We start from the raw sequence: 23,707 nt of genomic DNA on the forward strand, positions 1-23,707 counted from the left end.
ATTTGAAGTATACAATTCAGTGGTTTTTAGTATATTCAGAGTTGTGCAGCCATCCCTAAATCAATTTTAGAACAGCTTCATCACCTTAAAAGAAACCCAGTACCTATTAAAAACCACTCGCCATTCCTGGCCCCCCTCCCTCCCTGCTGTTCCCCAATCCTAGCCCCCTACATCCACTCACCAGCTTTTTGTTTCTTTAAATGTACCTATTCCGGACATTTCATTATAAGTGGAATCCGCGATATGTGGCCTTCTGGGTCTGGCTTCTTTCACTGTGTGTTTTCAAGGCTCATCCTCGCGCATCCACATTGCAGCATGTATCAGTACCTCATACCTTTTCATTGAGGAATAATACTCCTTTGAATATAAATACCACAATTGGCCAGCCATTCATCCACTGTTGAACACTTGGGTTGTTTCCACTTTTTGACTACTAAGAATAACGCCTTTAGGACAGAACGTTACTGCACGAGTTTTCGTGGGGACACACGGTGTCATTTCCGGTGGGATTGCGGCCATATGGTAACTCTATGTCTAATATCGGAACTGTCAAATGGTTTCCAGAAGGAGCTGCACCATTGTGCATTCTTAGGTTTTTTGTTTGTTTTGTTTGGGGGGGGTGAATTTTTAAAATAAACAGGGTTTCCTCGGTGTCTATGAGGAGGGCCTGCTCCCAGGACCCCTCCTTCAGGTCCGCCTCTGCGGGGCTCCTAGGGTCCCCTCCCTACGCCCGGACCGCTGGAACCCAGGGACCAAAACATTGTGGGAAACGTAGTTTCGGCCCCTCCTGCGTAGCGCTCGCCGGCAGGAAAACGGACGCCTTTCTGAGGCTCTGTGGACATCGTAGTTTCCTTTTTGGTTCGCCGCGCAGAGACCGCGGTAACAACAGCTACAATCCCCAGAATGCCGCGGTGCTACGGCGGCCGAAGCGGCCAATCCGCGCGCCGCGCTGCCGCCCTCTCTCCGGTCCGGGCCTCTCTCCAGGGCGTCTGTAAACACAGCCAGAGCCTGTCATGGAGGGGGAGGAGGAGGCAGCCGCGGCGAAGGGAGGCGTTCTGTGCCGCCTCCAGGGTCCGCTCTGCCATCCCTGAACTGGTCCCTCGTCCCCGTGACTGTGGCATCAGGGAAGCGAACTGTTAGGCGAGAGGAGGAGGCAGTCAGAACCTTATCCCGTTCTTTCCCCGGGGCTGGGGCCGGGCCGGGCCAGGCCGGCTGAGCCGGGGGAGGGCCGGGGGAGGGAGCGCCCGGCCGGGCTGGCCTGTCTGCCGAGATGGATGACAGTAAGGTAAGTCCCGGGGTTTGCACGCGCAGCTGCTGCAGCCGCCGCCTGCTTGTCGCTAAGTGCCCGCCGCTGAGCCTCAGCCCCGTAACCCACGCAGCACCCAAGAGACACCGGCCTTAGACATCTCTGCGCCTCCAGCTATGACCCCAGCTACCCAGACAGGAATTGAGGGAACAGCGGGCTGCGTTCTTCCAGCAAGGGCCCACTCCTCTGGAAAATCACACCCAGGGCAAGCCTGTTGGTCAGCTTTTCCAGGTAGTGTAAACCCTAGTCCTCCCGAGATAAGTGAAGAAACTACTGTGCTTTTTCTTTTCGCCTTCCTTTGCCCCCACCCAGCCTTTCTCCACGTTGGAGACCTTAACTAGGGCACCCTGAACCGGCCCTGTTCCCCTTGACGGTCCCCCTTTCTTCTCCCAAGCTCCCTTACTCAATGCCCCATTCATATAATCGGTTCACTCCCCCTCTGAGCTGTTCTGCTAAGCTCCTGTTGCTATTCGTCCAGAGTCCGGAATCTAACCTCCTCTAGAAAGCCTTCTCCAAGAAAAGGAATGAATTCCTTCTTGTTAATCTATCTTAATATTCCATCCCCATCCCCCTTTCCCTATCCAGATCACTTATCCCTATGATGATAAGATGACCGACAGTATTCATTATTGGTTAATTCATATAGTTTATGTATAACCTTTGTCTATCCGCGTTAGTGTTGTCTAGTTATATGTCATGAAGATAGTGATGGTCAGTTTATTCATCATCAGCTTATCGATGTTTTAGAGTGTTTAGGAAGTTGGCCTTTTTTTTTTTTTTTAAGGAATCAGACTCTAGAGTTTGCCAGTTTTCAAAATAGACACTCTTCCCTATGCTTTCCAGAGGTCTTACTTTCCACACTCTGTGGCATGCCGCTTGTGATAGCTTTTTCCTTCATTTGGGTACCCTTTCCCCCTCCATCTAACCAGTAACATTTTGCTGCTATCAAGTTTTTGTTTCACCCATCCTCAGAGAGATTGAAAAAATTTCCATCTTCTCTGTGCTGCTTCTGTTATTCTACCTTATCTCCTCTTCCTGTTCCTGCAGAAGGCTCCGAGAGAAATGCAAGCAGGGAAAGCCCAAGGCAGTACTCTGGAATCAGGACTCACTAGAGGAAGCTTATTTGTGAAGTAGCAAACCCCTCCTAATAGGAAGTGGTATTTCCCAGACAGAAAGGAGGAGTTCTGAAAGTTTTCCAGAAAAATCAGAAGAGAATTTTCCATAACAACCTTTGCTAGCTTGATCTTTCAGTGTTAATTTTGAAATTAAGTCCAAATACTGTATCCACTATCTTTCCTAGATATGGCTGGGAAAGGATGCTAAAGCAACATATTCTTTTATGTCCTCGGTTTGAGACTCTCACAGTATATTCTACATAATTTTCAGTTGTTTCTTTTTTGAACCTTTGAAACATGTAATAACTTTCTCAGAGTCTTCAGTAATCTCAAATAAATTCAAGAAAAATACATAGGATTTTGAGTTATCTTATCTACCTATAAAATAACATAGGACTTATTTCTAGAAACAGGCAAGCTCTAGTGGAAGGTATAAAGTGTTACGGTTTTGCCTAAAGAGTGAAGTTAATTTTGGGGGCTAGGCTTTTCATAACTTCTTAGAATGTTCATAGCTAAGCAAAATGAATTCAGTACTCATTCTTTATTAATTCATTGTATTGTGACGGTATTTAAAAACCAGCAGTTTCTTCAATCTTTAATGATTACGGAAAAGAAAAACCACTTCAGATGTCTCTGGATGGATAGTGCCTCTGTGAATACACTACTTTCACTTTGAATACATGTCGTAGCTGTGGTTGAGTAATATTTAAATGCCACGTACAGCAAGACTGGACTGCTCTTTCAGCAGTCAGGCGGTATGAAACAGTCTTTTAAAAAGGCTCCTAGGCCTGCCTTTCCCTGTGCTCTAGTTGTTACAGTCCCGCAAAATTGTATTCTCCTCCTAGTAGATACCTACATACTCACACACAAAACACACTTTTCCCTCACATTATGTATGGGTGATGGAGTCTCAGGTTCCATTTTCCCCTGTATAAGGGGATAGTTGAGGCTTGAAAGTATATGGTGGTTGTGCTGGTGAGAGCATAAAAGATGACAAACTGGCTGACAGCAAGGCCAGGGCAACAGGAAGAGGACAAAGTGGGCAGGTGCAGCAGTTACAGAGAGGCAGTATTTGAATGAGCAGGTCAGGAAACATGATGATGATGTGATGAATCCCTTTATAAAGATTCTGTATTCTGAGTTGTTTTCATCAGTGGTGGTGAATGAGTTTGCCAAGAGCTTTCCCCCTTCTGCCATCTAGTTTCCTGGAGTCAGGGCAGGACAGTTTTGAATGGGAGTGCAGCTTTGCCTTCCAGGTAGGTAGCAATGTGCCTGTTATGTTACATCATAGAGTACTGGTTAATAGTGATTGAATTGAATTGGAACAGAGTGGCATTAAGGAGACTGCCCTAGATGTACCTGGGCTTTATTAATCAGTTTGCTCTGTTGAGCCAGCCAGCCAGAGTATACAGACTACAGCTAAGGGGAAAAATAAAGCAAGAGACAGACTGGGCTTGGGGAAGTGCTAAGTAGCAGATCTCAAATTCTGATTGAATAGATTTCTACTTAGGCTAGTTGGGAAGCCAAAAATCTTGGCTAAGTTATTTAACGTTTTTGAGCTTCCATTCTATCTGTTAGATGGTCAGTACCTTCTTCCCAGGCTTTGTTGAGGATTAGAGATAATGCATATGAAGCATCGAGTACAGAGTCTAACACGTGACAGGCACTCAGAAAATATCCTTGTCATATTACCTGCCAGGGACTTCCTCGGTCTTTAACACAGGGCGGTAGGCACCTGAGATGCTCATTTTAGTAATTTTTAAGTGTGCGCTGTTGCATGGCATTTGCAGCTGTGTTTCCCCCATGCTACCCTCTGCTCCTAACTATGCCCCACAGTGGGACAGGGACAACGGGATGGGGCATGAAATGACCTTGAACTGTGTCCTTAACTGTCAGATTGTGTGAGAAAGGTAGTGTCCTGAGTCTACCTGCTTGTCCACCACGAAGAAAAAGCGCTTGTTTTTATGAAAGCCTCTTCTCCCTAACGTGCTGCGTTCAATTACAAAGAAAACTGAAATGTGTTATTTTCAGAGGCTTTGATCATAGAGGGTTTCTTATTTTCTATTTGACTTTCCTGTTTATCGAATGAATGAATGAGTAACTTGAAATATCCTAGACCAGCTGTGTTCCTGCCGCAGACTAAGCTGGTAAAAGAGCACCGCTCTGTAGTGCCCAGCCTGACAGTTTAGGGCACCAAGTTCCAGCCGAGGGACTGGGAGAGAGCGTGTCAGCCACGGGCCACAGGATGCTAAGATGAGCTGCCCTTCTCCTCCATACTTGCTTTCCACCTGTGCTCCACATGATTCTTTGAAAATGAGGTTTCTTATACCTTCCTTACCCCTTCGGTCATTTTTTCCATTCAGTTGTTCTGAGTACTGCTGGTTCTCACAAAAATTTTAACCCGGCCAAAAATCTCTTTGACATTCCCAGAGCTGTCCTTTGGCCCCTGAAGTCCCTCCTGTCGGCCCCTTAGCCATCCTTTGCTATAGTTGGAACTACCTTCCTTGGGCAGTGCCACGGAGCCCAGAGAATTTCTTCCTTTTCTGTTCTCCTGCTCTATCCATGCTTTCCATGATAGCAAGACAGAAGAGCCAGCTCGTTTACCAAACTAGACAGTAGGTATTCATGTTTTAAATGTGCCTTCCTTACCTGCGCAGGCTACGGGTACATTTTAACTAGGGTACCTCTACAGATATCAGTTGAAATCTAAGTTTAAGTAACCTTATTCAGAATGTTTTGCTCTTTAAGGTTTTCCTAAAAGTTTGTTCATTTATTCATTCATCGTCAAACATTTGTTAGACACCTAATATGTATGTAATACGAGGCATTGTGCTAGAGATACAAAGACAGGTAAGAGTTTATAATTATTCTCAGGAGCTTATGTTTCAGTGGGCTAGACAGACATACAGAAAAATAATTACAACATGGTGAGGTAAGAAATGAGGGCAGTCATGGCAAAGTGCTTTGGGGGCACTAAGAATGGATGCCTGACTGGGTATGTCAGACATGGGTTCACACAGTAGGAATGAATCTGTAAAGAAGAATAGGATTCCCTCAGAAAATGGGAAAGAGGGAACATCATATACTAAAGCATATTGCACTGGGAAAGTATTTTGCTACAAGCTAGAGCAGGAATTGGGGAATTTTCTTTAAAGGGGCAGATAGTAAATATTTGTGGGCCATGTGATCGATCTGTCGCAATTAACTCTACCACTGCAGCGTGAAAGCAACTGTAGGCAGAATGTAATGAATGGATATGGCTGTGTTCTGATAAAACTTTATTTCCCCAAACAGGCAACAGGCTGGCTTTGGCTTGCCAGTTGGGCTGGAGTTTACTGATCCCTGAGCTAGAGCATAAGGCACAAGTAGAGGTGTGGGCAGAGATAAGGATGGACGGATAATCAGGGGCCAGATCATGATTTGCTTGGCAAGTTAAGCTCAGAAATTTGGGCCAGTATTTTTCAAAGTGTGAAATAAAGAAGACTGAATCAGAATTTTGGGGAACAGGGCCTGGGAATTTGAATTTTGTTTGAAAACCAAGGCACCGTAGTTGTTGAGGAGCTATTAAAGGATTTTAAAGCAAAGGTGATAATATCAGATTTGTGTTTTCAAAAAAAATGTTCATGGATATATGGAGACTGAATTAGGGTAAAGATGTAGGAACTGGAACAAGACTAGAGGCAGATGGTCCAATCAGGAAGGAACATAGATTTTGGCATATAACCAGAGTTCAAATCTAATTTCCGCCACTTAAAGCTATTATGATTTTGGACAGATTATTATTTTTTTATTGAAGTATAGTTGATTTACAGTACTGTATTAGTTTCAGGTATACAGCAAAGTGATTTAGTTATATATATATATTTTTTGGATTATTTTACATTATAGGTTATTACAAGGTATTGAATATGGTTCCCTGTGCTATACAGTAAATCCCTGCTGCTTATCTATTTTGTGTATAGTAGCATGTATCTGATAATCCCATAATCCTAATTTATCCCTACCCCCCTCCCTTTTCCATTTGGTAATCATAAATTTGTTTTCTATGTCTGTGAGTCTGTTTCTGTTCTGTATATACGTTCATTTGTATTATTTTTTGATTCCACATTAAGTGATATCATATAATATTTGTCTTGGTCTGACTTACTTCACTACGTATAATATTCTTTAGGTCCACCCATGTTGCTGCAAATGGCAATATTTCATTCTTTTTTATGGCTGAGTAATATCCCATTGTATGTATATATATACCGCATCTTCTTAAGCCAGTAATCTGTTAATGGGCACGTGGGTTGTTTCCATGTCTTGGCTGTGGACTGCCATAGTGCTGCTGTGAACACTGGGTGCATATATCATTTTGAATTAGAGTTTTCCTCTCTTCCAGATATATACCCAGGAGGGGGGTTGCCGGATCATATGGTAGTTCTATTTTTGTTTTTTTAAGGAACCTCCATACTGTTCTCCATAGTGGCTGTATCAATTTACATTCCCACCAACAGTGTAGGAGGATTTCCTTTTCTCCACACCCTCTCCAATATTTATTATTTGTAGACTTTTTGATGATGGCCATTCTGACAGATGTGGGGTGATACCTCATTGTGGTTTTGATTTGCATTTCTCTAATAATAAGCGATGTTGAACATCTTTTCATGTGCTTGTTGGCCATCTGTATGTCTTCTTTGGAGAAATGTCTATTTAGGTCTTCTGCCCATTTGTTGTTTGGGTTTTTGTTTTTTCGGTATTGAGTTATGTGAGCTGTTTAATATCTTGGATATTAACCCCTTGTCATTCGCATTGTTTGCAAATATTTTCTCCCATTCTGTAGGTTGTCTTTTTTGTTGATGGTTTCCTTTGCTGTGCAAAAGCTTTAAAGTTTGATTAGGTGCCATTTGTTTATTTTTGCTTTTATTTCTTTTGCCTTGGGAGACTGACCTGAGAAAATAGTGCTATGGTTTATGTTGGCCAATTATGTTAATCTTTTCAGAACTGTATTTCTTTACCTATAATTGGATGTGTTAATAAAGCCTTATTGAGTTAGTGTGAGAATTAAATGTTATATATGTATTAAAACAAACTTAGTACATAATGGGTTCAAAATAAATGCTGGTCCTCTGTGACTCCTCACCAGCTTGGTTAGATTGCTCAGAAGAAAGGCCTGAGCTGAAGACCATGCTAGAGACCATTACAAGGTAGGTTGTGGTTGATGCAGCGTGCATAAAATCCTTGAAGGATGAAGACGGTGGACAGAAGAGAGAGCTAAAGAGACAGAACCCTGGAAAACTTTAAAATGATCAGAAGAGGCCAAGGAATATGACTCAGCAAAATAAACTGAAAAGGAGAGGTTAGTGATACAGGAGAACCAGGGAAAAAAAGGTTGTTATTCCATGTAAAGTAAGTAGTGAAAAAGTATCCATTGGACTTCAAAAACAGGAGATTGTTTATGAACCTAGCATGAGAAGTTTCAACAGAGTGATGGGGCAGAAGCCAAAACGTAGCGGTTGGGGAAGAGTGGGTGGCAAAGAAGCAAAGACAGTTAAGTATACAGGCCGACCTCTCAGAGATACTGTGGGTTCATTTCCAGACTACTGCAGTAAAGCACATATGTAATAAAGCAAAGTCACATGAATTTGTTGGTTTCCTAGTACATACAGAAGTTATGTCTACATTATACTGTAGTCGATTAAGTATACAATAGCATTATGTCTAAAAAAAAAAGTACATACCCTACTTGAATAATACTTTACTGCCAAAAAATGCTAGCCATCATCCAACAATGCAGGATTGCCATAAACGTTAAGTTTGTAAAAAAAAATGCAGTAAAGTGAAGCACGATAAAATGAGATATGCCTGTAGGCCACTCTTACTGAGTCAGTTTGTAACAGTTTGGGGCATTGTTAAAATACATGTATTATATTTAGCTTCCAACAGTAATAGCTGGGGAAGGGGAGGATTAGGGGTCGGGAGAGGAGAGGCAGGAGTTAACAGTCAGAAATGCCTGCTTTATCTTGTTTCTCCTCTGTTGATGAGAAAAACTGGCAGAAGGGTTAGCAGCAGGAAGATGTGATTAGACTTTCTCTCTTTCTGAAGATCTGGTCAATAAGAAAAGAGAAGAAGCCTAGCCAACAGCTGTGAAGGAAGTTATGGGAGCCTTGACACCAAATGAAAGTATAGCTGCTTGTTTTTTTCTTTAAAGTGGTAAAGAGCAGTGGCTGGCCGCATTCATATCTATCTTATTTTTCTTTAATCGATGGCAGATAACGTTTCACTTTTATGTTTTCAAAAGAAAAGTGAAACAAGCTTTCCTGCTATTTTCCTTCTTAGCTGGGGCTGATGCTGCCACTTCATGTAAATGCAGTAATTCTCTTAGACTTAACAACTTGAAACTTTTATGGGTCGCCTTAAGAATTAGAGCATTAGGGGACCTCCCTGGTGGCACAGTGGTTAAGAATCCGCCTGCCAATGCAGGGGGACATGGGTTCGAGCCCTGGTCCAGGAAGATCCCACATGCCACAGAGCAACTAAGCCCGTGCGCCACAACTACTGAGCCTGCACTCTAGAGCCCACGAGCCACAACTGCTGAGCCCACGTGCCTAGAGCCCGTGCTCCTCAACAAGAGAAGCCACCACGATGAGAAGCCCGTGCACCGCAATGAAGAGTAGCCCCCACTCGCTGCGACTAGAGAAAGCCCGCGCCCAGCAATGAAGACGAAACACAGCCATAAATAAATAAATATATATTTTTAAAAAAGAATTAAGAGCGTTAGGATGTAAATAAATGCTAAAAGGGTGGTAAAATAATAAGAGTTATTGATTGGTTTTTGAGATTTTATATCCCTTATGAGAGAGGTTTGGTTTTCTTTTTTTTATCAACTTCTATTAGCTGGTGGTAGTAGTGGTCATAGTAATAATACCAATTTAAATTAAATTGCAAAATATTGCTAATTTTTCTTTGCATTTATTCATCCAATTATCAGTCTTTTAATAAATGCCTTTTAAATTCCTGGCTCTGGGCCAGATACAGTGGGGACTGGAATAGAAAACACAGCTTCTGTGCCTGCGGTGCGCACATCACTTGGAGGAGATAGAACTTAAATCTGTGAGGCCGCTAAAAATAACCGGTATACCGTGTCAATTCAGCGTGATCGTGACTATATGTTCCAGAGATTCGGAGACGAAAAATGTGTGGACAGAAGGTGACTGTCAGCAAGAGCTTCACAGAAAGAGGGCCAGGGCTGGCCCTAACCAAAGGGAGCATAATATTTGCAGGTTTGGATCGGGCGGCAGGGGCGGGGGTGGAGAGGGAGCGTTTAGAGAAATGGTGAGTATAGGTAGGAGTGCAGGGCGTGTGGTGAGCTCCCCAAGGACACAGGCATGACTTGTTGGGAAAAACGAAAGAGAAAATTGGCTCGGTGAGCAGGAGCCTGGATGTAGTAGGCTGAATGGTGGCCTCTAAAAAGATACATCCATGTGCTAATGGAACCGGTCCCCTTATATGGTAAAAGAGTGAATATTATATGGCCAAAAATGTGATTTAGTTAAGTATTTGAGAGGAGGAATTTATCCTGGGTTCTCTGGGTGAACCCTAAATCCAATGGCAAGTGTCCCCCTAAGAGTGAGGCAGAGGGGGATTTGACAGACAGTTGTGGAGGCGGTGTGACCACAGAGGCAGAGGCTGGATCGACGTGGCCACAAAGGAAGGAATGCTCACAGCTGCCAGCAGCCAGAAGAGGCGAAGGATGGCTTCTCCCCTAGGGCCTCTGGAGGGGGTGCAGCAGCCCTGTCAGCTTTCTGGCCTCCAGAGCAGAGGGAGTACATTTCTGTTGTTTTAAGCCACCAACTTCGTGGTGGTTGTCACAGCAGCTACAGGAAGTCAGTATTCTGGATTTGGTGACCTGGTAAGCAGTGCTGAGCCAGAGGCCTTCCCTTGAGCTGGAGCGTGACATGGCCAAAGGGCCGTTAAAGTTTGTTCTCTCTAGAATGATCAGGTATTACTTTTTCACAATGAAAAAAAAATACACTAAAGTTATTTTAATAAGCTGAAAAGAAAGGCTAACTTGGCAGTTCTTTGCAAGACAGATTAACCAGGGAAGTAAGGATGGAAAAGGAGGGATGGGAGGGAGACCCACTGGGAAACCCACGGCAATACTCTGTAAGTAGGGTAGTAATGTAGGTAGTAGGAATAGAGAAGAAGAGCTGAATCAGACATGTTGTAAAGGAATAAACTGGCATGACTTCAGTGGGTGGGCACAGAGAGTCGCCAATAGCAGAGGGAAATTTCAGAGATGCATAAAATGAAAAAATTTGTTAGTTAACCTCCTCACCGCTGCCCTCCATCAAGTGACTAATGTCACAGTGAGCTGGATTAAATGAATCCAGTCATTAAATGAATGACTATATAGCATTAATATAGCACTGCATTTAAAGCATCTGTCCGCTTTAGAGCCTTTTCAGGGAGTTGTATGTTCAGGTTAATGAGTCCTACCTAGGAATCCAGAAGGGAAATAGTCACGCTTGATGAGAGTGAGTCAGCTTGTGACAACTGAGCATCTTGAGTCAGTTGCTGTGATGCTAATCAGGGGGCTTGGGTTCTATCTAGATTTTATATCCATGAAATAAAGAGATCACTATGCTTATCTGTGTGTGTGTGTGTGTGTGTGCATCCCTCTCCCAGCAGGACTCCTGTATGTACTGATATCCTGCCCTTTATAATGGTGTTTATTTCATGTCTGCTGCATTTCAGAAGTCTAATAAATATATTAAAGACAAGGACCCTGGGCTTCCCTGGTGGCGCAGTGGTTGAGAGTCTGCCTGCCGATGCAGGGGACACGGGTTCGTGCCCCAGTCCGGGAAGATCCCACATGCCGCGGAGCGGCTGGGCCCGTGAGCCATGGCCGCTGAGCCTGCGCCTCCAGAGCCTGTGCTCCGCAACGGGAGAGGCCACGGCAGTGAGAGGCCCGCGTACCACCAAAAAAAAAAAAAAAAAAAAAAAAGATAAGGACCCTGTCTTCTTACATTAATATTCCTAGAGTTTGACAGTGTTTGGGGCAAAGTGAATGTTCAATAAATGGTTGTTAAATAAGAAATTAAATTTCCCCTCTTTACCTGAAAAAGATGAGGATAGCAGTGTTAACGTCCCCTGGTGTGAAATAACGTGAGCCTGACACGTGGAGGCCTAGCTCAAGGCCTTGCCCGCAGTGAGTGCTTGCTCCTTGCACGCCCAGATTTAGCTCTGAATTTGTTTTTGTTGTTTGTTCCTAAAAAGCCAAAGTAAAATGATCCAAGAATCTTTGGAATAGGATTTAATCTGGACACTGGAGTCCTCCTCATTGGAAGAAGCCCCTAAAGGACATCTACAATCACACCTCTGCTTTCCACAGACGTTAAACCCGTTGCCTGGGGAGCCTGTGGCATCAGGAGCTCCCTCCTGGCTAAATGCAGTAGTTTTATCTTATTTCTCAGCCTTTTAAAACTCATAAATTAGGAGCTTTATGCTTGACCCCTCCCCTCCCTCGTGGTCTTTCTCATCTGCTTGTGTCTCTGCGCCACCTTGATTCTTCCTTTGCTGCTATTCTTTCTGCCTCTAAAGTTCATGTCATTTTTTAAAATAGCCCATACCATAAAATTCATCCTTTTCAAGTATATAATTCTGTGACTTTTTAGTGTATTCACACAGTTGTACAATGCTCACCACTATCTAATTCCAGAACATTTTCATCACCCCAAAAGAAACCCTTATAAACAAACTGTTATACTCATATAATGGAATGTTATTCATATTATTTAGCAATAGAAAGAAACGAGCTATTAAGCTACAAAAAGGTGTGAGGGAACTTAAATACATATTGCTAAGTGAAAGAAGCCAGTTTGAAAAGGCTACGTACTATATGACTCCAACTATCTGACATTCTGGAAAAGGCAAAACTGTAGAGTAATAAAGGTCAGTGGTTGCCAAGGTTTCACGGGAGAGGGAGGAATAGGTAGAGTGCAGGGGATTTTTAGGGATTTTAATATTCTGTATTATACTCTAATGGCAGATATATGACACGATGCATTTGTCAAAACCCATAGAATTGTACAACACAAAGAGTGAACCCTTAAGTAAACTATGGACTTTACTTATTAATAATATATCAACATGGGGTTCATCAGTTGTAACAAATGTACCACACTAGTGCAAGATGTTAATAGGTGAAACTGTGCAGGCAGAGAGAGAGGGGATATATGGGAACTCTGTACTTTCTGCTGAATTTTCCTGTGAACTGAAAACAGCTCTAAAATACAAAGTCTATTAATTAAAAACAAAACAAAAAAACCTTTAGCAGTCACTCCCTATTATCTCCTTCTCCTTCCAGCCTTAAGCAACCACGAATCTACTTTCTGTTGCTATAGATTGCCTATTCTAGACATTCCATGTACATGGAATCATATAGTATGTGGCCTTTTGTATTCGGCTTCTTTCACTTGGCATAATGTTTTCAAGGTTCATCCATGTACCATGTATCAGTACTCCATTCCTTTTTATGGCTGCATAATATTCCATTGTATGGATATACCACATTTTGTTATCCATTCATCAGTTGATAGATATTTGGGTTGTTTCCATTTTTTAGCTATCATGAACAATGGTGCTCTAAACATCTGTGTACAAGTTCTTATGTGACATATGTTTTCATTTCTTTTGGGGATACACCTAGAAGTAGAATTGCTGAGTCACATGGTAATTCTGTGTTTAATATTTTTTTTTTTTTTTTTTTTTTTTGGTGGTACGCGGGCCTCTCACTGCTGTGGCCTCTCCCGTTGCGGAGCACAGGCTCCGGACGCGCAGGCTCAGCGGCCATGGCTCACGGGCCCAGCCGCTCCGCGGCATGTGGGATCTTCCCAGACCGGGGCACGAACCCGTGTCCCCTGCATCGGCAGGCGGACTCCCAACCACTGCGCCACCAGGGAAGCCCTGTGTTTAATATTTTGGAGGAACTGCCAAACTGTTTTCCAAAGTGGCCACCATTTTACATTCCCAACAGCAATGTATGAGGGTTCCATTTCTCCACATCTATACCAGTTCTTGTTCTTGGCTCTCTTTTTGATTATATAGCCATCCTAGTGGGTTTAAAGTGGTATCTCATGATTCTGATTCACATTTCCCTAATGACTAATGATGTTAAGCATTTTTTCATATGCTTATTGGCCATTTGTATATCTTCTTTGGAGAAATGTCTATTCAGATACTTTGCCCACATTCTAATTGGATTATTTATATTTTTATTGTTGAGTTGTGAGTGTTCTTTATATATTCTGGATGTAAGTCCCTTATGTATGATTTACAAATATTTTCTCCTAGTGGATTGTCTTTTCACCTTGATGGTGTCCTTTGAAGCAGAACATTTTTAATTTTGTGAAGTCCAATTTATTTTTTCTTTTGTTGCTTGTGAGGTCATACCTAAGAAACCATTGCCTAATCCAAGGTCACAAAGATTTATTCGTATGTTTTCCTCTAAGAGTTTTATAGTTGTCTCTCTTACATTCAGACCTTTGTTCTGTTTTGAGTTAATCTTTGTGTATGGCATGTTGTAGGAGTGCAAGTTAATTCTTCTTTGTAGATATCCAGTTGTTCCAGCACTGTTTATTGAAATGACTATTCTTTCCTCATTTCTCTACTGTTTTGGCACCTTGTTGAAAATCAATTGACCGTAAACATAAAGGTTTATTTCTGGATGCTCAGTTCTTTTCCATTGATCTGTATGTCTGTCCTTGTGCCAGTACCACACTATCTTGATTAGTGTAGCTAATAAGTTTTGAAATCAGAAAGTGTGAGTCCTTCATCTTTGTTCTTTTTCAAGATTGCTTTGGCTTTTTTGGGTCCACTGTATTTCCATATGAATTTTAGGATTATCTTGTCAATTTCTGCAAAACATCAGCTGGAATTTTGATAGGAACTGTGTTGAATCTATAGCTCAGTTTGGGGAATATTGTCATCTTAACAATATTAAGTCTACCAATCCATTAACATGGAATGTCTTTCTTTTTATTAGGTCTTCTTTAATTTCTTACAGTGATTTTTGTGGCTTTCAGTATATGTCTTACACTTTTTTCTTTTTTTAATTTTAGGCTGAGTTGGGTATTAGTTGTGGCACATGGGATCTTTGTTGCGGCATGCGGTATCTTTCGTTGCGGTGCATGGGCTTTTCTCTAGTTGCGACATGCAGGCTCTCTAGTTGTGGTGTGCAGGCTCCAGAGCGCATGGGCTCTGTAGTTGTGGCGCGCGGGCTTAGTTGCCCCATAGCATTTGGGATCTTAGTTCCCTGACCAGGAATCAAACCCATGTCCACTGCATTGGAAGGCAGATTCTTAACCATGGGACCACCAGAGGAGTCCCTGCACTTATTTTATTAAGGTTATTCCTAAGTATTTTATTCTTTTTGATGATATTCTAAATGGAATGTTTTCATTTTCAGCTTGTTCATTGTATATAGAAACACAACTGATTTTTGTATATTGACCTTGTGTCTTGCAACTTTGTTCAACTCATTTATGAGCGCTAATAGTTTTTTTGTGGATTCCTTAGGATTTTTTATATATAAGATCATATCACCTTCAAATAGAAATAGTTTTACTTTTTCCTTTGTAATCTGAATGCCTTCTCTTTCTTTTTCTTGCCTAATTGCTGTGGCTAGAACCTCCAGCACAATGTTGAATAGAAGTGACAAGAGAAGACAAAAATCCTTGTTTTGTTTCTGATCTTTGAAGGAAAGTATTCAATCTTTCACCTTTAAATGATGTTAGCTATGTTTTTTTTCATAGATGCCCTTTACCAGGTTGAAGAAGTTCCCTTCTATTCCTAGTTTTTTGAGTGTTTTGGTTTTTTTAAAATCATATAAGGGTGTTGGATTTTTTTTTTTTAATTGGCATTGGGTCTTCGTTGCTGCGCACAGGCTTTCTCTAATTGCGGCTAGTGGGGGCTACTCTTCGTTGTGGTGCATGGGCTTCTCATTGCAGTGTCTTCTCCTGTTGCAGAGCACGGACTCTAGGCATGCGGGCTTCAGTAGTTGTGGCACATGGGCTTAGTTGCTCTGCAGCATGTGGGATCTTCCCGGACCCCAGGGCTCGAACCTAAGTCCCCTGCATTGGCATGCAGATTCTTAACCACTGTGCCACCAGGGAAGCCCCAGGGTGTTGGATTTTGTCAAGTGCTTTTTCTGAGTCTATTGAGATGAACATGTAATTTTTGTCCTTTTTCCTATTGATATGGTGTATTACAGTGAGTGATTTTCAGTTGTTAGACCAACCTTTATTCCTGGGATAAATCACATAGTTATGGTAGATAGTCGTCTTTATATGCTGTTAGATTTAGTCTGCTTGTATTTTATTGAAGACTTTTCCATCTGTATTCGTGAGGCATACTGGTCTATAGTTTTCTTATATCTTTGCTTTGGGTATTAGGCTAATATTGGCTCATAGGATGAATTGGGAAATGTTCTTTCCTCTTCCGCTTTTTGGAAGAGGTTTTAAAAGAATTAGTGTTAATTTATTAAATGTTTGGTAATTTACCAGTGAAGTCACCTGGACTTGTCTTTATGGGAATTTTTTTGATTACTTTTTCAGTCTCTTTATTTGTCATAGGTCTTTTTAGATTTTCTATTTCTTCTTGAGTCAGTCTTGCTACTTTGTGTCTTTCTAGAAATTTGTCCATTTCAACTAGGTTATCTAGTTTTTTGGCAATTTTTCATAATATTCCCGTGAAACCATTTTTACTTTGGTAAAGGTAATAGTGATGTCTTGTCTTTCAGTCTTGAGTTTAGGATTCTGAATGTTTTCTCTTGGTCAGTCTAGCTAATGGTGTGTCAATTTTGTCGGTCTTTTTGAAGAACCAACTTTTGGTTTTATTGATATTTTTTTCCCTGTTGTTTTTCCATTCTCTGTTTTATTTATCTCTAGTCTGATATTTATTATTTCTTTCCATCTACTTGTTTTAGGTTTAATTTGCTCTTCTTTTTCTAGTTTCTCAGGGTAGAAAGTTAGGTTATTGATTTTAAAATCTTTCTTCATTTAGGTGTTTATGGCTACTTCTGAGCACTGCTTAAGCTGTATCTCATAAAGTTTTGGTATATTGTGTTTTCCTTTTCATTCATCTCCAAGTATTTTTCTTATTTCCCTTGTGATGTCTTCTATGACTCAATGGCTACTTAGGAATGTCTTTTGTGTTTTATCTGTCATATTTATTAAATACTTACTGTGTACTAAGGTAAAATATGACAGAGTCCTTGGTGCTTACTTTCTAAAAATCATGACCTTTAGCTTTAGCTTATCTCAAAGTGTTAAAAACAGATAGTTAACAGAAAAGTAGGACCTTCATTCTTACTTTAACGTTTTTAACATATAATGAAGACAGAGTTAGAACTGCAGAGGCCCTGCTGAAATCTAACATCTCTAATATCCTACCTTTGTGAAATAAGTTCCCTGTGCAGGGCAAGACAAAATCAATGGCTGGCAGGTTGCTTTTCTTGGTGGTGTGGGTTAGGGAGACGGGCCTTGTGCGTGTTTCCCTTAGGACCTTTTCTCTGCAGCTCACAAATGTGTTTTGGGGAGGACGAGGAGGTAAAATGGATAGCCGATAAAGAGGTACCATGTTACAATAACAGCTATTTAAATTTTCATGTGGCCCTATGTCGGTAGAAATAAAACTACAACAGAAAAGAAGTTAAATTGGGGGGTTATTTTCGTAGTTTTCTTCTTGGTGTTTGTGTTGGTGTGTAAAAATCAGTACTTTTATTTAGCCACATTAATGTGCTTCCTCACAGAATAAGAGAGAGCAAGGGGACAATGTGGTTATCACTGAGTTTGTGAAAATTCTAAGAAACATTGTTAAGACTAATTTTTGGCTCAGACATATTTAAGGAATTTGTGGGGTTGATTTCAGTTTTAGTTTCTGGTTCCTCATTTCTTTTCTTTCTTTTAAAATACAGCATGTATTTCTTTTTTTTAAATTAACTAATTAATGTATTTTGGCTGCGCTGAGTCTTAGTTGCGGCATGCAGGATCTTTAGTTGTGGCATGCAAACTCTTAGTTGTGGCATGCATGTGGTATCTAGTACCCTGACCAGGGATCGAACCTGGGCCCCCTGCATTGGGAGTGTGGAGTCTTAGCCACTGGACTACCAGGGAAGTCCCCTGGTTCCTCATTTCTTATTAACTTCCCTTATCTGTTCCCCAATCTTTATGGCTTATGAAATATGTAAAGTTCAGTTGTTAAGGCAACTAGTATACTAACCTATATTTGTGTAATACCCTTTTTTTCTAAAAAAGTGCTTTCATACATTATTTTACTTAAGATTTATAATAATCCTGTGATGTGTTTCACTCTCTTGAAAACTGGCATGCTAATCAGATTTTAGCTGACACCAAAAGCCAATAATTCAGTCTATTACTGAGGAAAAATTAAGCTAGAGAAGTGGTGGTTATGTGGTCTTAAATATAATTTTACAGATGACATAAAATGCAGGAACCCTGGATTCATTTACTGTGCCTTTCTAATTTAAAAAAAGGAATAAAATAGTTCCAGTTTAAATATTTTGCTACCATGAAAACTAAACAAAGGGCTATACCTTTTGTTTGATTTTTATGACTATGCTAGGTTTGTGTAAAAAATCAGTGAAGTCTGTGCAGTACACTGTGTCCTCTTGCTGGCTTCTCAAAGGCAGCCATTCCTGAATTCCATTCCTGAATTAATTAAAAACAGCAATATATAAGGTATTGGATTATAGTGAGTGGTATGTGACTGATGACTCATTTTACTACATAAAGAATAGATGTGATTACCATTTATTTCACTATAGACATGATTTTTGGCTATAAATATATTGCTTTTTAAAGACTATCAATAGCAAATACACTTTGTTTTAATCTAGGGTGATTTCAAAATACTTTACTGAAATTGTGCAGTTGATATAATATAGGCATAATTTAAAATTTAGCCCATAGTAATATTTGGATCAACTAGTTATCCTTCAAGTGCTAATCATATATTTGATTTTGAAAAAAAGTTTCCTGAGGTATATATTATTATATTGGAATCAAAACGTGGTGAGACAGAATAGGAAAGCTTTGAAAGACCAGTTTTTGAAAAGTTAAAACTCATTTGGGAGCAGTACTGAAGCAGCTAGCTTTTAGGATGGTGGTGGAAGGATTTTCTTCCAGAGCCTCAGAGTATTCAGGCTCATTTCAGAGCCACCCTGTAAAATGCTAGATGCAGTGGTTCGCTGTCTTGTTATGACACAGTTTCTGGTAAATGTAGCTGATTAACATTTGAAGTTTGGTTTTCCGGACCCAACCATGATACCAAGTAAAGATCTGATCTTTATAGGGTACTGGGCATTGTTGGTTTATGGTATTAATAGTGATTCCAAACACACGAACAAATTAGAGTTTTTATATCCAAATGGAGATTGATCCTTTTAGTTTTGTTACCTGGTAAGACTTCTGCATTTATTCCAGTGATTTGCCAGTGTTTGAGTTTTGCATCTTCTCTTTTAGAATTGCCTTTAAAGCCTCAACAATATTCCTTTCAGTATACTAAAGTAGTGACATTTTTATTCTCTGAGGGTAATTTTCAGAAAGACCTAGACATCATTTGGAGCCTCGTCAGATAAACAAAGCGGACCATCAGATTGGGAATTTAAGGAATAACGTATCATTCGAAAGTAATACGGCGAAAGTAATATTGTGTTGTGGCTTGTAAGAAACTGGCTCCAAAAGCAGTTTCCAAGAAAGCTTATTCATTGGAATAAATTTACCCCATTTCAAAGTGACTCCTTTAAAGGAAATTCATTTGATGTATAAGTTCAGTTTCATGTATTTAAAATTCATCATGTTTATCTCATAGTTACATCTTATATAAGAACTTGGGGAGGTTCCAAAGCTAAACAGTGAAGAACATTAAATTACTCTGGCAGTCACCAAACAACTGTGCCTATGCAGATAAATGAATAACAGGGATATTGAGAGGATGTCTATGACACCAGAGGGAGCAGGTAGAAATCTCCTGAGACAGTCTAGGGTTATAATTATAGACTTGTAAAGGCAGGAGACAATTATCCTGAAGATTTCAGGGACTTCTGTGTGTTCCCTTGGGCTCAACAAATTTGAAGAGGGAATTGATAGCCAAATTGTTTAGGATTCTTATTTATTTATTTATATACATAATTTTATATACAAATTTTATGTTTTTCTAATTGTAAATATTTAAAAATCATAAAAAATACAGCATATCCCCTCCCTCTTGAGCCTCCCTCCCATCCTTCCTATCCCACCCCTCTAGGTCATTGCCAAGCACCGAGCCGATCTCCCTGTGCTATGCTGCTGCTTCCCACCAGCCAGCTATTTTACATTCGGTAGTGTATATGTCAATGCTGCTCTCACTTCGCCCTCCCACCCCATGTCATCAAGTCCATTCTCTATGTCTACCTCTTTATTCCTGCCCTGCAACTAGGTTCATCAGTACCACTTTTTTTTTCTTTTTTTTAGATTCTATATATATGTGTACGGTATTTGTTTTTCTCTTTCTGACTTACTTCATTCTGTATGACAGACTCTAGGTCCATCCACCTCACTACAAATAACTCAGTTTCATTTATTTTTCTGGCTGAGTAATATTCCATTGTATATATGTGCCACATCTTCTTCATCCATTCATCTGTTGATGGACATCTAGGTTGGTTCCATGTCCTGGCTATTGTAAATAGTGCTGCAGTGAACATTGTGGTGCATGCCTCTTTTTGAATTATGGTTTTCTCAGAGTATATGCTGGGTGGAATTGCTGGGGGTGGAATTGCTGGGTCATATGATAGTTCTATTTTTAGTTTTTAAGGAACCTCCATACTGTTCTCCACAGTGGCTGTATCAATTTACATCCCCACCAACAGTGTAGGAGGGTTCCCTTTTCACCACACCCTTTCCAGCATTTATTGTTTCTAGCTTTTTTGATAATGGCCATTCTGACCGGCGTGAGGTGATACCTCATTGTAGTTTTGAGTTGCATTTCTCTAATAATTAGTGATGTATTTTTTAATTTCTTCAGTGATCTCTTGGTTATTTAGTATCAATTAGATCTGTCTGGTCTGTTGTGTCATTTAAAGCTTGTGTTTCCGTATTTATTTTCTGTTAGGATGATCTGTCCATTGGTGTAAGTGGGGTTTTAAAGTCCCCTCCTGTTATTGTGTTACTGTCAGTTTCTCCTTTCATGGTTGTTAGCATTTGCCTTATGTATTGGGGTGCTCCTGTGTTGAGTGCATAGACATTTATAATTGTTATATCTTCTTCTTGGATTGATCCTTTGACCATTATGTAGTGTCCCTCCTTATCTCTTGTAACAGTCTTTTTTAAAGTCTATTTTGTCTGATACGAGTATTGCTACTCCAGCTTTCTTTTGATTTCCATTTGCATGGAATGTCTTTTTCCAACCGTTCACTTTCAGTGTGTATGTGTCCCTAGGTCTGAAGTGGGTCTCTTGTAGACAGCATATATATGGGTCTTGTTTTTGTATCCATTCAGCCAGTCTGTGTCTTTTGGTTGGGGCATTTAATCCATTTACATTCAAGGTTATTATTGATATGTATGTTCCTATTACCATTTACTTAATTGTTTTGGGTTTGTTTTTGTGGGTCTTTTTCTTCTCTTGTGTTTCCCACCTAGAGAAGTTCCTTTAGCATTTGCTGTAAAGCTGGTGTGGTGGTGCTGAATTCTCTTAGCTTTTGCTTGTCTGAAAAGCTTTTGACTTCTCCATCGAATCTGAATGCGATCCTTGCTGGGTAGAGTAATCTTGGTTGTAGGTTTTTCTCTTTCATCACTTTAAGTATATCCTGCCACTCCCTTCTGGCCTGCAGAGTTTCCACTGAAAAATCAGCTGATAACCTTATGGGGATTCCTTTGTATGTTATTTTTTGTTTTTCCCTTGCAGCTTTTAATATTTTTTCTTTGAATTTAATTTTTGTTAGTGCAATTAATTTGTGTCTTGGTGTATTTTTCCTAGGGTTTATCCTTTATGGGACTCTCTGTACTTCCTGGACTTGGGTGACCATTTCCTTTCCCATGTTAGGGAAGTTTTCAACTATAATCTCTTCAAATGTTTTCTCAGACCCTTTCTTTTTCTCTTCTTCTTCCAGGACCCCTGTAATTCGAATGTTGGTGCATTTAGTGTTATCCCAGAGGTCTCTGAGATTGTCTTCAATTCTTTTCATTCTTTTTTCTTTATTCTGCTCCTCAGCAGTTATTTCTACCATTTTGTCTTCCAGCTCATTTATTCGTTCTTCTGCCTCAGTTATTCTATTATTGATTCCTTCTAGTGCATTTTTCATTTCAGTTATTGTGTTGCTCATCTGTGTTTGTTCTTTAGTTCTTCTAGATCTTTGTTAAACATTTCTTGTATTTTCTCAATCTGTGCCTCCATTCTATTTCTGAGATTCTGGATCATCTTTACTATCGTTACTCTGAATTTTTTTTCAGGTAGATTGCCTATTTCCTCTTCATTTATTTGGTCTTGTAGGTTTTTACCTTGCTCCTTCATCTGTGACATATTTTTGTGCCATCTCATTATTATTATTTTTTTAATGTGTGGAATTGTGTTCTTGTCTTACTGGTTGTTTGGCCTGAGGCTTCCAACACTGGAGCGTGTAGGCTATTGGGTAGAGCTGGGTCTTGGTGCTGAGATAAGGAACTCTGTGAGACCTCACTCCAGTGCTGGCGTCTGAGGTTCTCTGTTAGTTCTCTGTTAGTTCCTGGGGTCTGAGGTTCTCTGTTAGTCTAGTGATTCGGACTTGGAGCTCCCACCACAGGAGCTTCCCCCCGACCCTGGGCTGGCGAATCAAGGACCCGCAAGCCATGTGGGGTGGCAAGAAAAAAAAAAAGGAGAAAAATAATAAAGTAAAAAATAAAATTAGACGAAGAAACTAACAAATATGTTAGAAAGAATGTAAAAATATAGGTATGTCAACAACCGGAAGGTATATCAGTACCACAATAGTAACAGAGGGAAAGGAAAAAAAAGGGAGGGGGGGAAGGCCTTGGCTGTGGAGGGCGGGGCCTAAACAAGGGCGAGTTTGGGGCAGTGGGCGGGGCCAATGCTCAGGACCCACAGGGCTGGAAAAGGCCCTGGGTGCTGTTGGGGGTGGGGCTTAGGCTCAAGGAACAGAAGGGGCACAGGCATGCCCCCCACCCCAGTCTCAGAGGGCACGGGACCTCACCTGGGAGCCCAGCAGGCTCCCTGCATCTTAGTGGGCCGGGTGATGGCCCTCCACTCCTCTCCTGCTCTTCTTGGAAGAGTCCCTCCCACCTGCCTCTTCTGATTTCCCTGGTCTCAGGGGCGCTGATCCTGTCTGGCCTCCACTTCTCCTACCCCCTTCGGTCCCCCTACGTCCTACCGGTTCACTTTGGGTTTCCTCCCATCTCCTTGGGGGTCAGAGTTCCCCCACCAGTGGCCGTCAGGCACCCTAGTTGTGGGGAGACACTAACTCCACGTCTTCCCACACTGCCATCTTGATTCCTCCCCGCCACTGACCTTCTACGATCCTTTCTTCTATGTGTTGTTTTATAAGATTGAGATCATACTGAACTTAATTTTCAATATTTTGTCTTACTTATTAAGTCAATAAAAATTCTATGTGAACAAAATATTTAATGGCAGTCTTTTAGTTTTTTACTATCTAGCTACACATGGTTCATAAAGTTTACTGTTAAGCTCTGTAAAGTTTATTATTAGAACAAGTTTATTATTGAAGAAATAATGAAAACTTATACTATTTCTTCTCTCACATTCATGGTATCTATCAAAAGTATCAGAAAAAGAAATTATGAAGCAAAGAATCATAAGGCATTTGATGGGATTATGCTTTCTTAGTGCCACAGGCTCCATTTATTGGTTATTTGTAAATGTTTTCCTTGCTAATATGCAGCCGCAGTCACTTTCCTAGACCCAGAACTAGGAAAAAAATTAACTGTTTCTCTCTTTTGCTGAAGGTGGTTGGAGGTAAAGTGAAGAAGCCCGGCAAACGTGGTCGAAAGCCAGCCAAAATTGACTTGAAGGCAAAACTCGAGAGGAGCCGGCAGAGTGCAAGAGAATGCCGGGCCAGAAAAAAACTGAGATATCAGTATTTGGAAGAGTTGGTATCCAGTCGGGAAAGAGCCATTTGTGCCCTCAGAGAGGAACTGGAAATGGTAAGAAAGTCTGTCAATAAACGCATGAAACAATCAACCTAAGCTATATTAAAACATGAAGATACCAGTTTTTAGCTATCCAGTTG

The 23,707-nt window shown here is 40.8% G+C and overlaps 1 protein-coding gene across 1 annotated transcript in view; it reads left to right on the top strand.

Moving 5' to 3' along the window:
* The first annotated feature begins 977 nt into the window (after positions 1–977).
* Positions 978–23,707, top strand: part of CREBL2 (cAMP responsive element binding protein like 2) — a 29,440-nt gene continuing 6,710 nt past the window's right edge. The window contains exons 1-2 of the mRNA XM_082850882.1: positions 978–1,285; positions 23,424–23,621. Coding sequence (XP_082707008.1) covers positions 1,271–1,285; positions 23,424–23,621 — 213 coding nt within the window. The 5' untranslated portion in view covers positions 978–1,270. The remainder of the gene's footprint in view (positions 1,286–23,423; positions 23,622–23,707) is intronic.

This window comes from Leucopleurus acutus (assembly GCF_964270905.1).
Source record: "Leucopleurus acutus genome assembly, chromosome: 11".
NCBI lineage: Eukaryota > Metazoa > Chordata > Mammalia > Artiodactyla > Delphinidae > Leucopleurus > Leucopleurus acutus.